The 15,964-nt window shown below is 42.9% G+C and overlaps 2 protein-coding genes across 2 annotated transcripts; both read left to right on the plus strand.

Moving 5' to 3' along the window:
• Positions 1-2,452: 2,452 nt before the first annotated feature.
• On the plus strand, positions 2,453-3,189 carry LOC134645038 (gamma-crystallin M3-like). The gene is made up of 3 exons (XM_063498277.1): positions 2,453-2,470; positions 2,576-2,818; positions 2,914-3,189. Exons 1-3 carry the CDS (start codon positions 2,462-2,464, stop codon positions 3,187-3,189), a joined length of 528 nt encoding a protein of 175 aa, XP_063354347.1. The 5' UTR covers positions 2,453-2,461.
• A 4,297-nt stretch (positions 3,190-7,486) lies between these two features.
• LOC134644295 (gamma-crystallin M2-like) lies at positions 7,487-8,220 on the plus strand. Its single transcript, XM_063497194.1, has 3 exons — positions 7,487-7,495; positions 7,617-7,859; positions 7,948-8,220. Exons 1-3 carry the CDS (start codon positions 7,487-7,489, stop codon positions 8,218-8,220), a joined length of 525 nt encoding a protein of 174 aa, XP_063353264.1.
• Positions 8,221-15,964: the final 7,744 nt, after the last annotated feature.

Consider the following 15,964-nt stretch of genomic DNA (forward strand, 5'->3'; position numbering starts at 1 on the left):
TTGCTTTGCTGTGATGTGTTTTGTGTGAACTGTTTCTCAATAAAAGGCAGCGGGAGGAGGCCGGATTAGGGGTCATTTTCGTGTTAGACAGACGAGGAAGCCTTGCAAGGAAAATCGATCGATCGCTGACTGTCTTGTTTTCTTCATGATGAATAAGTCTCTAGAACTAGCGGGGCTTGTGGAAACATAGACCCAACACAAGGCACCAACGAAAAGTCAGTGGCTCATATGGAGAAACTGGAAGAGTAGGTTTCAAATAAATTTTACCAGCTGACCATATTTGATGGTTGTGGAATTCCAGGTGGAGTTTATCTTTTTTTTTTCTTACTGTCCCTGCATGGGTTTCTTCTAGATCAGCGGTCCCCAACCTTTTTTGCGCCACGGACCTGTTTATGCCCGACAATATTTTCACGGACCGGCCTTTAAGGTGTCACGGATAAATACAACAAAATAAAACTAGTACTGGTACCGAAAAAAGAAGATTTATTCATAACACACGTGAAAAGACCCAGGAAAACCGAGTTAACGATAAAAACGATAACAAAATAACGCTGAAAACCGATAAAAACCCTGAAAACCATACATTTCACACCTGAGCCTCAAATCTCGCGGCCCGGTACCAAACGACTCACGGACCGGTACCGGTCCGAGGCCCGGGGGTTGGGGGCCGCTGTTCTAGATACTCCAGTTTCCTCTTACAGTCCATATACATTAGGTTAATGGTGATTCTCAGTTGGCCATGGATGCAGATGTAAGAACGTGTGGCTGCCTGTCTCAGTATAGTAAGAACATGTAAACCCCAGCCATCAAAGGATTCAAACCCAGGACCTTCTTACTGTGAGTCAGTGATACTAACCACGGAACCACCGTGCTGCCTCTAAATCCAGTTCCCCTACAATCCTAAATGATTTCAGATCATTTGCACTTAAATCAGTTTTGATAAAAATACTTGAAAACTGGTGAGGTAGGCGATCTTGAGAAAAACAGCACGTGGTTGACCCGGTTTCCCTACAGGCTACTGGGAAGAGTAGAAGATGCCACAGTAACTTTGCTCAACTCAGTTTTAAAAAACTTGAAGAGAAAAGGTTCTCAGCCACAATATTAAAACCACTAATGAGGCGAGGTGATTAATGAGTATTAATCATTCAGTTACAATGCTTTGCTTTTCCAGAAAAGTTTAGAGCATTGCATTCCTGTGGATCTTACTTTGACACTGAGCACCTGCCTGAACTTAGCTCTGAAGTGACTCGTGACACACAACAGAGATTCCAAGGCTTTGTTTTGACATCCAAACTCCCCAGGTGACAGTCCAATCAAAGAACTCCTTAATGAGCAGGAATAAACCTTTCCTCCACAACTGCCTTTTAGAAATGTACTGCAAGCACTTTAAAACTACTTCAACAGAGGGAACATGTCTGTGTGAAAAGAGGAAGTAAAGCTTATAGAAGTGCAGTGAATCAGTTACTTCCTTTTCTAAAGTGGTGTTTTTTCAAGGTGTTTGATCTTTTTTATGAAAATAGTTTATAATCAGAAAATATTATCAAAATTATTCAAAAGAAAGACAATGAAAGTAAAAAAAAAAAAAAAAAGACTAAATACCTAATGATCTCACGGCCCAATCCCTATTTTTTAAAACTTCATAGCAATGGAAAATGTCAAAAGATGAAGACTAAAGAACATATACATTCACCTGCACAATATGAATCTGCTGAAATCATTTATTCTGTTCATGACATAACAAACAAACAACAAACAACTCTCTTTTTTTGTAAATACCACCACTTGAAAACAAATTAATATACAAATACCTGCCATAGCATTGAAAATCACAAATTCAAACTCAGTTATAACAAATCACCAAGTATACTATTTCTTTTTCCCTCTTTAACTCACACTCAGGAGTGTGGCAGAAGTTCGTATTATTAGCCTTGAGGGGCTCACTGTTACATACCTGATGAAAACAAATCCACAAACTATGTACTTATCTGGCTTGATAACTATTATCTGGCTTGTTCGTATAAACTCACTATTGTACTATACAGCTTGCAGAAAATCTATACTTTTCAAAAGTCACTCACATCTATATAAATAACGTTCTAAGCAATTTTTATTTAAAAATTTAAAAATTTTTATTTAAAAAAAAAACCCCTCTGCTCTTGTGAAAGGAAAATTCTTTCACAAGAGAAATAACGTTCTAAGCAATTTTTATTTAAAAAAAACAAAAAAAAACCCTCTGCTCTTGTGAAAGGAAAATTCTGTTAAGAGGTTATGACCTTGTTGGTATATGGGTAAGCAACTAAAAACTGTATAGGCTTCTATAACAGCTTGCTGTGTCAGGGCTTTGAACAATGGAGGGGCAAACTGTCTTTGTCTCTGGCCAGGTATAAATATAACTTGTTCAGACAGCCAGTGCATCAGTTCAAAAACAGTTCTCTAAGAGACCTGAGTCACCGCAGTCAACATGGGCAAAGTAGGAAACTAAATTGTTAAATCAACATTAATTAGCCTATACTTAAGTTATCTTGGAGAGCATGATTGTTAAAAATGTCCTTTAAACCCATTGTACTTTTTTCAGATCATCTTCTACGAGGACAGGAACTTCCAGGGTCGCTCCTATGAGTGCATGAGCGACTGTCCCGACATGTCCTCCTACCTGAGCAGGTGTCACTCCTGCAGGGTGGAGAGTGGCTGCTTCATGGTCTATGACCGCCCCAACTTCATGGGAAACCAGTATTTCATGAGGAGGGGCGAGTACGCTGACTACATGAGCATGATGGGCATGAGTGGTGGTATCAGATCTTGCCGTATGATCCCCATGGTAGGTGTAAAGTGGTGGTACTTCCATATAAGACCTTTTTGGAATTAACATCAGTTTCATGTTTAATTTTATTTTGTCTTGTGTCTATAAAACAGTACAGAGGCCAGTTCAGGATGAGGATCTATGAGAGGGAGAACTTCGGTGGTCAGATGTACGAGCTGATGGACGACTGCGACAGCATCATGGACCGCTACCGCATGTCCGACTGCCAGTCCTGCCACGTGATGGATGGCCACTGGCTGATGTACGAGCAGCCCCACTACAGAGGCAGGATGATGTACCTGAGGCCCGGAGAGTACAGGAGCTTCAGTCAGATGGGAATGAGCGGAATGAGGTTCATGAGCATGAGGCGCATCATGGACATGTGCTAATTTTACATTTTGACTTCAATAAATGATGTAAATTTCTAAAATCTTGTGTCATGACATTTAATTTCATTACTAACTCAGAGAAGTAACATTTTAGTATCACAGCCATTAAGAAGTAATCCATTACATTACAGCATCACATCCTCAGAAACAAATTCATAAGAATACTTTTGCTTTACCAACATATAACACCACATACACAATGGTTTATTATGCATTTGGGTACTGCATAAAAATAGAAAATAAAGTACATCAAGTACATAAGAATATCTTTTGGTTTTATTGAAATACATTTTGTGTGGCAGAAATAAGAGTGATGCAAAAATCAGATGTATACAGGTAACATAAATGGAGCTAGGATTAGGTTAGCACACACTACACACAGCAGATCTCAGTAATGGTCTTTCGCATCAGAGCTGGCTGAAAATCTGGATAACTTAATCAGAGACGTGCTTTCTGAACAATGGAGAAAGCAATACAAGTAAAAAAGGGATGCTCTTTTGGTATATCTCTAGATACTCCAGGGGTACATAACTATGTTCAAAAAGTATGAAAAAGTGATTTTGTCCACCAACAGTTCCAATATTGTCATGTCATCGCAGGAGGTAGAATTTATGTTATTGTGAAAAAAAATCATCAAGACAAACACTGTGCAAGATGTCCCAAATAAGATTCTCAATTAGTTATCTACTTTCAAGGTTGTAGAGCATGGAATATTTTATTTTTGTGTTGACAGTTTGGATTTTTGAATTAGGCAAAGTCTTTAGAAGCTGAAGGTTGCTCATTTTTGTTTTACCAACATTGAACACCCCTTAGCATTTATATTGATCCTGTTGGTTATATGGTCCAGGGAGGGTGTAGCTTTCACTTTACATATGACTGCATTACTTCACCTCACTGCATAGGAAGTTGGTATTGGTGGCATCTCCTATATCACATTTGTTCATTTCCCCCTGAGGACACGCTTCAGCCAAAAATCAGAACAGTGTTGTGGAGCTGTGGAGCTTCTTAGTAGCTGGCAGAAACTGATTGTCACCACAAAGTGTTGATTCAAAATGTCCTCTAGCACCAAACACAGGTATGGTCATAGGTCAGAGCGTCAGTTGCTACTGATAAATGAAAAACAGCAGTTTCAAGTGGGGGATGCTGTCGGGTAAACAGTATTTCATGATGGGCGGTGAGGGGGTGCAACATATTCAGTTTTAGAATTCATATTAAATGTTAATTATAGCTACACATACTTCACAGTGTGTCTCTATCCAGCCTTCCTCCCTCACCCCAACCAGTCGCGACAGATGGCCGCCCCTCCCTGAGCCTGGTTTTGCCTCCTGTTTAAATGGTGTTTTTCCTTTCCACTTTGGTAAATGGCCTGCATTTGTATAGCGCTTTACTTAGTCCCTAAGGACCCCAAAGCGCTTTACACTACATTCAGTCATTCACCCATTCACACACTGGCAGTGGCAAGCTACATTGTAGCCACAGCTGCCCTGGGGCGCACTGACAGAGGCGAGGCTGCCGGACACTGGCGCCACCGGGCCCTCTGACCACCACCAGTAGGCAAACATGGGGTTAGTCTTGCCCAAGGATATTTGGCATGAAGCCAGGAGTCAGCCTGTGATCGAACCACCGACCTTCTGATCAGTGGCTGACCTGCTCTGCCAACTGAGCTACAGCCACCCCACACTTTCACCAAAGTGCTAGCTCACCGAGGGTTATATGATTGTTGAGATTTTCTCGGTTTTCTTTGTATTATTGTATGGTCTTATGTTACAGCATAGAGCACCTTGAGGCAACTGTTGCTGTGATTTGGCGCTATATAAATAGAAATGCATTGAATTTAAAATGTACTTTTACAATGTAATGGCCTTTCTTGTTGCCATCTCACTTGCTGACAAGTACTTTAAAACATTCATTTGTAACCACTGCCAGTAGGAATTGGGCAGTAATAATTTTTTTTATATATATTATTCCGTCCACACGTGCAGTTTTGAAAAATATCTCCGTCCACATGTAAACGTGAAAAACGCAGTCAAACGTTGTCAAGAACATGCCAAATCCTAGCTGTGTCGGAAATGTTGGCCAAACAGAAGTCTAGAAGCCTGGGAGGGAAAGAGTAAACAGGGTTTTATGCAAACCTGCAGTACTTCTGGAAAGTTTTTGTGTTTTTCTGGAAAGGCAGCTAATTTTGTGTTACTTTTCAAGTGCCTTCATTTCAACCAAAAACAGTATTTTGGCTGGTGTAGACTCACAACTTAGGAATTAACAAAATGCATACCGCATGCATAAATTTTAATTTTAAAAAATTAAATTTATTCCAAAACCGACATCGGAGTCAGGATGTAGGTTGTGAGAGCGTCTGTGTTGAATGGAGAATGCCTCTGATGCCTCTGTCTTTCTAAATGGAGGGACAGTAACTGCATGTGTGTATATGTAAGCGTGTAAAAACTGCAGATAGACAGATTAACAGCAACAGTATTTTGTCTACATCTGCCATTGTAGAAATGTATCTCACGTCAAAAACGGCGCACACCTTTGAGGTTGCGTGAGTAAATCTCTGTTTTCCTCGTCCACACATAAACGCAAAAACTGAGTTTTCGAAAATCTCCACCCTGGCAGGAGTTTTTAAAAAATCTCGGTTTTCAGTGATCGAAAATGCAGTTTATGTGTGGACGAAAGATGCAAACGCACAGAAAAATCTGCGTTTTCAAAAGTACCCGTGTACGTGTGGACGTAGCCTCAGTCTCAACTACAGTGCAGTGAAAAAGTTGCACCCTCCTGATTTCTACTTTTTTTTTTTTTTACATATTTGTCATATTGAAATGTTTCAGATGATGAAACTAATTTTAATATTAAACAAAGATAATCCAAGTAAATGTAAAAGCTGTAAGAAGGTCCTGAGTGGCTTTGTAACTCTTTCCACACTGACAGGTGTGACTGACTTTGTCTGATTCTTTAGATTGTGGCATGTGTTCCTTTGTGAGATCTATTAGCCTACTTCAGTTTGAGACACAGGTTCTATTTAAGTGATTTCTTAATTCAAAAGATGTGGCTATAATCAGACCTGCGGGTGCATTTTTAGTGATATTATGTGTATTTATTTGCTTTTGAGCTAAATTAATTTTGTTTCGGATGCTGTAAACAGTTTCCAAACTTACTCAATATCTTTTCCAACTTTGAGTTGGGATTAAAAAAAAGTATTTTTTTTATCTTATCTTAATGAATCAAATTGTTTTATGCAGGTATCAGGTATCAATAGCAACTTTTTTTAAAGAACTAAACTTGTACAATACTACTCTCACGATGAATTAGTCCCCTCATCTAGTGTTGCTTGAACGACAGAATGATGTCATGTAACACTAACAAATTCACTATTATTAGATACATAATGACAAGTGAGCCGAGTCTGGCCCTTTGGCAAATATACGTGATTGATTTTTAGTTTTCTGTTAACACAGAAACTTTTTCACAAATCAGTTGAAGATTCCGATGAAAATATAAATATTTAATTCCAATACACAGGACCTTATAATGTACTGATGCTACTTTGAAATAAAATGTAATTGATTTGTTATATTTACACCTGCCTTATTCAAACCATAAACTCCTAAGAGGCAGTTTGCTTTGAAGTTTTGGTTTATAGTTTTGATTTTGATTTCTCTCTGTGTTTTTTAATAGCTATAAGTAGTAGAGACACAATTTGTAACAATCTATTAACCTCCATCTATTATGAAACACTAACAGGCTAAAGCGTAGACTGAAATAAATAGCTTTTTCTTTCTCAAATCCATAGAAAAACATGTTCTCAGCTTAAACGTTAAAGAAATCCTTTAGGTTAAGGCAGATAAAGGGCTTTCGTTACTGACATCAATTAATAATGTTTAGTCCTGAAAATGTATCCTTTCGTGAGACTATCATGGTCTCACGAAAGGATACTCATTTCTATAAATTAGCCACTTACACATGACAGGGCCATACAGTGTGGTTTGAAAGGCTAAAAAAGGGACTATTGTCTGTTTCACTGTATTGTAACTCCAAAAAATGCTCATTGTATTGAGTTCCCTATGGAAAAATCCATTCTAAAGTCTTCTAGGGGATCCAGTCACATGGACATGTAACAAATGTCCTGCACTCTATAGGCCTCTATACCATGTTGATGAGTCAGGGCTTTACACAATGGGAGCCAGAGATTCTTTGGGTTCAGCCAGGTATAAAAGTAACAGTTAAAACAGGACCATCATCAGTGTACCACTCACACAGTTTTACGAAGTAGTAACACACTGTGAGGCAACTAACTGGGACCATGGGCAGGGTATGCGTATTCACCTCATTAACTGCTGTCATCATTGGCAGAATTTTGTATTATTTTGAGCGTGGTTGTTGACGTGTGTCTGCTGAATCTAACTCCAAACCAATGTATCCCTTTTTTTCAGATCATCTTCTACGAGGACAGGAACTTCCAGGGTCGCTCCTATGAGTGCATGAGCGACTGCTCTGACATGTCCAACTACCTGAGCAGGTGTCACTCCTGCAGGGTGGAGAGTGGCTGCTTCATGGTCTATGACCGCCCCAACTTCATGGGAAACCAGTATTTCATGAGGAGGGGCGAGTACGCTGACTACATGAGCATGATGGGCATGAGGGACTGCATCAGGTCTTGCCGTATGATCCCCATGGTAGGAAAGCCGTGCTGTGGATATCATTTTCCTCCAGATATCCTAGAAGGGTTTTCTGATTCTTTGTTGTGAACTGTTTCCCCTACAGCACAGAGGCCAGTTCAGGATGAGGATCTATGAGAGGGAGAACTTCGGTGGTCAGATGTACGAGCTGATGGACGACTGCGACAACATCATGGACCGCTACCGCATGTCCGACTGCATGTCCTGCCACGTGATGGATGGCCACTGGCTGATGTACGAGCAGCCCCACTACAGAGGCAGGATGATGTACCTGAGGCCCGGAGAGTACAGGAGCTTCAGTCAGATGGGAATGAGCGGAATGAGGTTCATGAGCATGAGGCGCATCATGGACATGTAAAAAAAAAAAAAAGTATAGAATGAACAAATAAATAAAACTTTTGACTAAATGTTTGTGTGTGTTACATTGATTATTATTAATTTTACCATTCTTGTATCATGTCACTAAAGCCATCCAATGATTTTAGTACAGAATAACTACATCTTTGGCATCAGCACTGACACAACTGGATGGACAACCAGGTATAACGGATGGGCTCAACTTAATTTGGTGTTGCATAAAATAAATCACAACCACGTTTCTGAAAAACTTGGCGTCTTATGCAAAATGCAGATAAAAACAGAAAACAGTTATTTATATATAACAGAAGGCCATAATATATTCACAGTACAGGGTGGGCCATTTATATGGATACACCGTAATAAAATGGGAATGGTTGGTGATATTAAAGTCCTGTTTGTGGCACATTAGTATATGTGAGGGGGCAAACTCCTCAAGATGGGTGGTGACCATGGGGGCCATGTAGAAGTTGACCATCTTGGATACAACTTTTGTTTTTTCAATAGGAAGAGGGCCATGTGACACATCAAACTTATTGGTAATGTCACAAGAAAAACAATGGTGTGCTTGGTTTCAACGTAACTTTATTCTTTCATGAGTTATTTACAAGTTTCTCTTTGTTCACAGCCATTGACATGTCGAAGAGGTTAACACTTGAGGAGCGGATCGAAATTGTGTTGATATCTGGTGAACGCAGTAAACGGGTCATTGCAGCAGATTTCAATGCAAGACACCCTACGAGACCACCCATCTCCCATGCTACAGTTAGCAAACTCCTTGCTAAGTTTCGTGAAACTGGTTCAGTGTTGGATTTGCCAAAATGTGGACGCAAGAAAACTGTCGAACATCCCTTCGGTGGATATTAGCTACTCACAAATGGCACCCTTACAAACTCCAGCTACTGCAGCATCTCAACGAGGATGACCCAGATCGGCGCACAGAATTTGCAGAATGGGCAAAACAAAAATTGGAACAGGACCCTCAGTTCACGCAGAAGATTTTGTTCAGTGATGAGGCAAACTTTTATGTGAATGGTGAAGTTAACAAACAAAACCACCGCTATTGGTCTGACACTAACCCACATTGGATGGATCCCTCCAAGACTGTTGGAACAACAAAAGTGATGGTTTGGTGTGGTATATGGGGTACAACGATAGTGGGTCCATTCTTTATCAATGGAAACCTCAAGGCCACTGGATATTTGAAATTGCTACATGATGATGTGTTTCCCTCTTTATGCACTGAAGCTGGCACGTTCCCTGAGTTTTTCCAGTAAGATGGTGCACCACCACATTATGGGTGCCAGGTCCGAGCATTCCTAGATGAACAGTTTCCTGGAAAGCGGATTGGTCGTCGTGGGCCAGCTGAATGGCCCCCAAGGTCTCCTGATCTGACCCCCTTAGACTTTTATCTTTGGGGTCATCTGAAGGCAATTGTCTATGGTGTGAAGATACGAGATGTGCAGCACCTGAAACTACGGATACTGGATGCCTGTGCTGGCATTTCTCCTGTGGTGTTGCTATCAGTGTGTGAAGAGTGGGAGAAGAGGGTTGCATTGACAATCCAACACAATGGGCAGCACATTGAACACATTTTATAAGTGGTCAGAAACTTGTAAATAACTCATGAAAGAATAAAGTTACGTTGAAACCAATAAGTTTGATGTGTCACATGGCCCTCTTCCTATTGAAAAAACAAAAGTTGTATCCAAGATGGCCGACTTCTAAATGGCCACCATGGTCACCACCCATCTTGAGGAGTTTGCCCCCTCACATATACTAATGTGCCACAAACAGGACTTTAATATCACCAACCTAGAGCTGGGCGATATAAGATTTTTTCATATCACGATATGTTTTTTTCATTTCAGGCGATAACGATATATATCACGATATAAGCCAAATAACTATATTTGTAAGATTTAAATGTGCCGTTGCTCACAAGTAAAATGTGAAATAATCAGCAGCTTGTCTTGATTTTAATATTTATTTCCCATAATAAGTTCAACAGGGTAGATGTACTTAAGGAACATGAGACTTTTTCAGATAAATAAAGGCAAATATTGCAAACTACACAAAAGGCAGCTGCTAAAGCGTTGAAGTTTCAAAATAGAACAAACAAAACAGACTACTAAATTGTCAATTCCACTTAGAAACAAAATATTAATTCTAAAAATAAATCTTAGTTTGTTTTACAGAAGAACAGACAAAATTGACTAACTTTTGTCAATATCAAATAAACTGAGAACTAAAAGGAAATTTTCAATCTCTCCTTGTTGTATAGTTTTCTGAACTTTCTGAATCCTTTATCATCCGCAACTGAAAATAGTTGTGGATGATTACTATACCTTTCTAATGTGACGTTGTTGTCCCTGGCTCTCTTTCTCTCTCCCTCCCGCTCTGTTCCTGTGCTACTGCGAGTGTAACTACCGCCCCTCCCCCTCTTCCCAGCGCAAAGCACAAGGCTCGCGTGCAGAGTGAAGCGGAAAAAAGTGCGAGAGAGAGAGGGTGAGAGAAAGGAAAAAAAAAAACCCACGGCTCGCGATAAGGAGCCGGCTCGCGTCATTCACGTCAAAAGTCCGGCTCTAAGAGCCATTTCGTTCGCGACCGACACATCACTACGAAATACCTTCGCACTACGGAACTTCTATGGCCCTTTTTCTCTTTGGTAACCTGGTCACCCACGCTCTCGGTTGATTTTTCTCTAGTCGACACACTCATTTCCTCCATTACCTAGGCAGCCCGGCTGGCTGCTTCCCAAACAACTACACATGTGCGGCTTGGCACTTGTGCTGTACGTAACAAGTCACGTGACGTGACGCTGCGGCTGTGATTGGTTCGGCTCTGCGCTACTTAATTTGGATTGGCTGTTCTTTTCTTCTTCTTTTTTTAAGAGAGCAAGGTCTATCGCAATAGTTTATTTTTCTATCGAGAAAAAGTTATTTCGCAATACATATCGTTATCGTTCTATCGCCCAGCTCTACACCAACCATTCCCATTTTATTACGGTGTATCCATATAAATGGCCCACCCTGTACAATAGTCAATGTGGGAGGTAACGAGACTATAAACAAGAATGGATGCAAACTGGGTGGAAAGAGAAGAACATAATCTGTTAATGTTGCGTAGATGTAAATAGGCAGAAAGGGTGAGACTGTTGATGTGAGATTTATAGGATAGTGAACTGTCTAGGATGACACCAAGGCTCTTAACCTGAGGTGAAGGGAAAAGTGTGGAGTTATCAATAGTGAGTGAGAAATGATTCGTCTGACCTTCACCTCTGCATCCAAGGTGTGTTTTCCTCCAGATTTCAGCTGGTATGTCCGTGGGTCTGACTCACAAGCCACCAGGATCTGAGCAATTAGCTGATCTCTGAAGTAAATACTGCGTGTGGTGTGTTGCTGCTGCGCCACTGTCCCATTCCTGAAATAAAGTACGGTAACAGTTCAGTTGCAAAAAGAACAATAAAAACTCTCACAATCCACATGTTTGAGAGAAAACTATATAAGCAAACTAACACTCTAAATAATAATAAAAGATGAGGAAAAACAAAAAAGTAAGAAAAAGTTAAAGTATGGAGAAAAAGCAGGAACAATTGAAACAGGCGGCTGATGCATTAGTTCACCTGATGCAAGATGTTAGCGGGGGTTGAGGCGCCTGGAAAGGGATCTCAAAATGTCATTGTAGGTGGCAGACAGTTGGTGTTTTAAGCCACCTCTCTGTTGAAAGATGGCTGTTCACAGTGAACATACGGGGCCTCTTTCACTCGCTTTCAAACCATCTGTCTTCTCTGTCCAGAATGTGAACATTAGCAGCCCCTTATCCATTAGATGTGGATGTACAGCTGAGTCTTGTTATGTTGAGGTGGACCGTCCATTTATGGAGCTGTTGTTTTTGTCCAATAAAGAGATCTGAGCACTCGTCGCTGCACAGATGGTTGGATGGCTCTCCTGCCTCAGACAGGCAGTGGGGGTGTATGGTGGGGTGTGGTTGGTGGCTCAGCGCTGCAGGGGAGGGATGGAGAAGTGGGTTCAGAGGGCAGCGGAAGGGGAGTCTCTTCGTCACGCCTCATGGTATTTGTCTAGTCTTGTCTCCCCTGTTTAGTAGCCTGCTGGGACCTGGTGGAGAGGGGAGCTGAGCTGGGTCCAGAGACGCCCCCGATGAAAGGAGCGCTGTGAAAACGAAAGAGAAAAGCAAATCTTGCTCTTCATCAGCTCCTGTGTCCTGCTACACTGGGAATTGGGAATCATTAACCATGTGAAACACTGCTCAAGCCTTTTAATTCAGCTATGTTTTTTCTTTTGTTTTATCAGAGATGGGCAGTAACGCGTAACTTGTAATGCGTTACTGTAATCCGATTACTTTTTTCAAGTAACGAGTAAAGTAAGGGATTACTATTGCAAAAAAAAGGTAATTAGATTACTGTTACTTTCCTGTAAGCACGCTGCGTTACTGCGTTACTAAAACCATGATTTTTTTTGCGAGTGTCTCATGACAATGACCTAAGCAAGTGTGACGTTCGTGGCAACAGCTGTGTGCAGATCAACAATGGATAATATAGCGAGTGCAGAAGAGAGTATGGCCGTGCAGTGTTTAAAGCGTGGAAGTACTGACCTTACTTTGAGTTTGATTCTATAAAAAGTGACAAAAACATTAGCGTCCGCTGTTCACTGCGTGGAAAGAAAACTTCTTTTTACAGCGAAAAAAAACCCTAAACTTCCGAGCAAGCACCGACAGTACACTGCCACGGGAATGTGAAACTGCCAGATCCTTCCGCTGACCGCTACAACACACCTGCACCAGGGCAAACCTCCGCCTGCCCCACTCCTGCTATACAGGTGAAAACAGAGCAACAGGACCGCTGAGTCTTTGATTTTATTTATTTTCTGCTGTGTTTTACGTGCATTTATTTGAAAGAGTGAGTGTAAACACAAAAAACTATTTTATTTTATACGCTGGAATATGCAGAAAATAGGTTTAAATGTTAAACAAATTTCTTCCAGTCAGAGAGTGTTGCATATAATTTAATGTTTGCTTCATGCATAAAGTTAAAAGATTAAAACTAATAAAACTAGTTTCAATCCATGTTTGTAGCCGGCTCTCATGTTTCAAGCTCTCTTTGTGATTTACCTTGTTAACCATACTTTCTTGTGGTACAGTTCCTGGATTCACCTTGTCTCAAACCTCTGGCTCAAGCTCTGCTCTCAGACTCAGGATATCAAGCCACCATTTTGGAAATCACTCTGTGCCTCACCTGCCTGCCCACCTGCCACCACACTCTATCAGGAACCTCCGGATCTCAGGTCAGCCTTTTCACAATGCTCAGCTCACCCCGGATTCACGTCACCCTCCTCATCGCTCTTTTTCTCCTCCTGTAAGTAAGAATAGTTACATAATATACTTACCAATTTCAGAGCTCCACTCAGCTACTTCCCTGACTCTGTCCTCTCTCTCCCTCAGTGTGACTGCTTACTGCCCTATTCCAGTCTACATCTCAGGCCCATTTCCCCTCTCTAGATGCACGTCCCCGTAGCCACGTTACCCAGGCCACGCCACATCAAATTCTGCATTTCATTACTTTTTGTCCTTGCAAAGCTTTCAACTCCAAGGCTAACCAATAAATATATTGTAAAACCACCTGCTGTCTCTGTTCTGGGTTTCTGCACCGAAGTCCAATTTTGGTACTGACCACTCGGCCCTGTGACATTTTTTTTTTCTTTTTTTTGCGCCTGTCCCGTTTGGTTCTTTTGCCATCAGAATTATTGTCTAAAGGCGAAGAAAGATGCCCAACGGATTTACTTTACCAAATGGACCATCCCAGCCTTGCCGTAATGGTCTATTTGATTCACCTTTTATTGTTTATTTTATTTTCACTTGCTGAATACGGGACAGACTTGACTGGGGGAAAGAAAGGGGAGAAAGAAAGAGGAAAAGAAAAACAGCTGAGAAGAGGGACGGGGAAAAAGGGCAAAAAACAAAAACCAACAGAATAAGCAGACAAAAAATACATATATCGATCACCTGGATCACCTGTTGAGAAAGAAAAAAGAAAGCAAGCAGAAGAAAACGAGAGTAATAGAATAAACAACATCACAATGATATATGGGAATATGACAGTAAATACTAAATATTAAACATTATTGTGCAGCACGTAAGATTGACAGCGCACAGTGTGCTTTGAGGTAGGAGCCAAAAAGGGTGTAGTTTGTGTGTGTGATCACCCGTGTGTACACCTGTGAGCATGAACGTGCTTGTTTTTAAAAGGTTCCTTCATGTAATGATCTGCTAGAGGGTGTGGGGGGCCACTGCCCCGTCCTCCAGGGCATGAAGCAGGTATGGAGGAGATCAAAACTCCAGACATCCAGAGGCCCTCAGAACACAAGAGACCAAGGAAGACCAACAGAGGGGCAGCCGCGCCACTATCCCAGAAAGAGCTGAGGAGAGTCCCAGATGAGGGGTCACTCAGCAGCTGCGGAGCAGAAGCCAGGGGGGGTTGCAGTGATGTGCCCGTGAGCTCCGCCGGCAGCCAGCTGTGCCTGAGTGACCGAGCCCCAGGCCGAGAGGCCGAGGGCACCCCATCCCCGAAGTGGCCCGAGCGAGCCCCAGGCTCCAGGCCCCGATAAGCAGCCACCAAGGAGTGAGCCGGTGTGTACCTGGACGCCCACCCCCGGACACAAAGAACCACCAACGCACCGATGTCTGAGGGCGTCCGCCACCGGCAGGGGAAGTGGTGGGGGGAGATAGGCCTCCAAACCATGGAGGGCCTGAGATGTCCCCAGAGAGGTGGCGTCTGATACCCAACCTGACATATAGACACAAACAAACAGGCACACACAGATACAAACATCCATTCCCACCCTCATGCTCTCATAAGCAATTACTCCACACTCAACCAACGTGAAGACAGACATAAAGAGACACTGTACACACAATCACACTCCCCAAGCGTACTCTAAGAACCGGGTCTAGGTACCCTTGCCCCTGGAGGGGGAAACTGCACCCAGACCCAGGTGGTGTTACCCTTTTCCCTGCGGTGGGGAGAAGCAGACCGCCCCGACTCCGCAGCAGCAGGGAGGCCCCACATTCCAGACCCCAGTTGGACGGCCAACTCCTCCTCCTAGCCCCCCCGCTCCAGCAGGCCGCAGAGACCGGGGGTGTGAGAAGACTCCAAACCTCCCTCCACCCGCTCATATGTAGTGTTGATGTATGTGTGTCAGCTCCCCCGCTGACCCCAGTAGGCACCCCCAAGGGGGCCCAGGCCCATCCGGACCGGGGCCCAGTGCAGCAGCGCCGCCCGGCCCCACAGAGCCCGGGAAAGCCCACCCGACCCCACCACAGAGAAAACTGCACCCACCCCATCATCCACTCATCTTCCAGACTACACAAGACAATAGACACCCAGGCTGAGATCTTCCTCCACCTCTCCTGTATCTCCCCCTCCTGCAGAGAGAATTCCTGAAGAGAGGAAAGCTCCTACAAGATGTGACAACCTCCCCCACCAGTTGAAGAGCCCCCCAGGTGGCTCGATGCACTGGCGGCACCCTGCGCCAGGGCTGGGCCCCCATACACCCACCCACCCACAACCCCGGCAACACACCAACCAGGACCCGAGCTCCCGAAGCCCGGCCAGGGCCTCAGCCCAGAGACGGAGCGCCCCCAGAACCTCACACCCGTCCCAGACCCACCCAGGGGCAGCCAGGCTACCAGGTCAGTAACCCACGTCCGTCAGCACAGACCCTCCCCCT

This window comes from Pelmatolapia mariae, linkage group LG16_19, assembly GCF_036321145.2.
Source record: "Pelmatolapia mariae isolate MD_Pm_ZW linkage group LG16_19, Pm_UMD_F_2, whole genome shotgun sequence".
In the NCBI taxonomy this organism is placed as follows: domain Eukaryota; kingdom Metazoa; phylum Chordata; class Actinopteri; order Cichliformes; family Cichlidae; genus Pelmatolapia; species Pelmatolapia mariae.

Excerpts from the sequence above, each read along its gene's own strand:
- LOC134644295 (XM_063497194.1), top strand. Across the intron at positions 7,860-7,947 it reads CTTGCCGTATGATCCCCATG|CACAGAGGCCAGTTCAGGAT; the intron begins GTAGGAAAGCCG and ends TTTCCCCTACAG.
- LOC134645038 (XM_063498277.1), top strand. Across the intron at positions 2,819-2,913 it reads CTTGCCGTATGATCCCCATG|TACAGAGGCCAGTTCAGGAT; the intron begins GTAGGTGTAAAG and ends TCTATAAAACAG.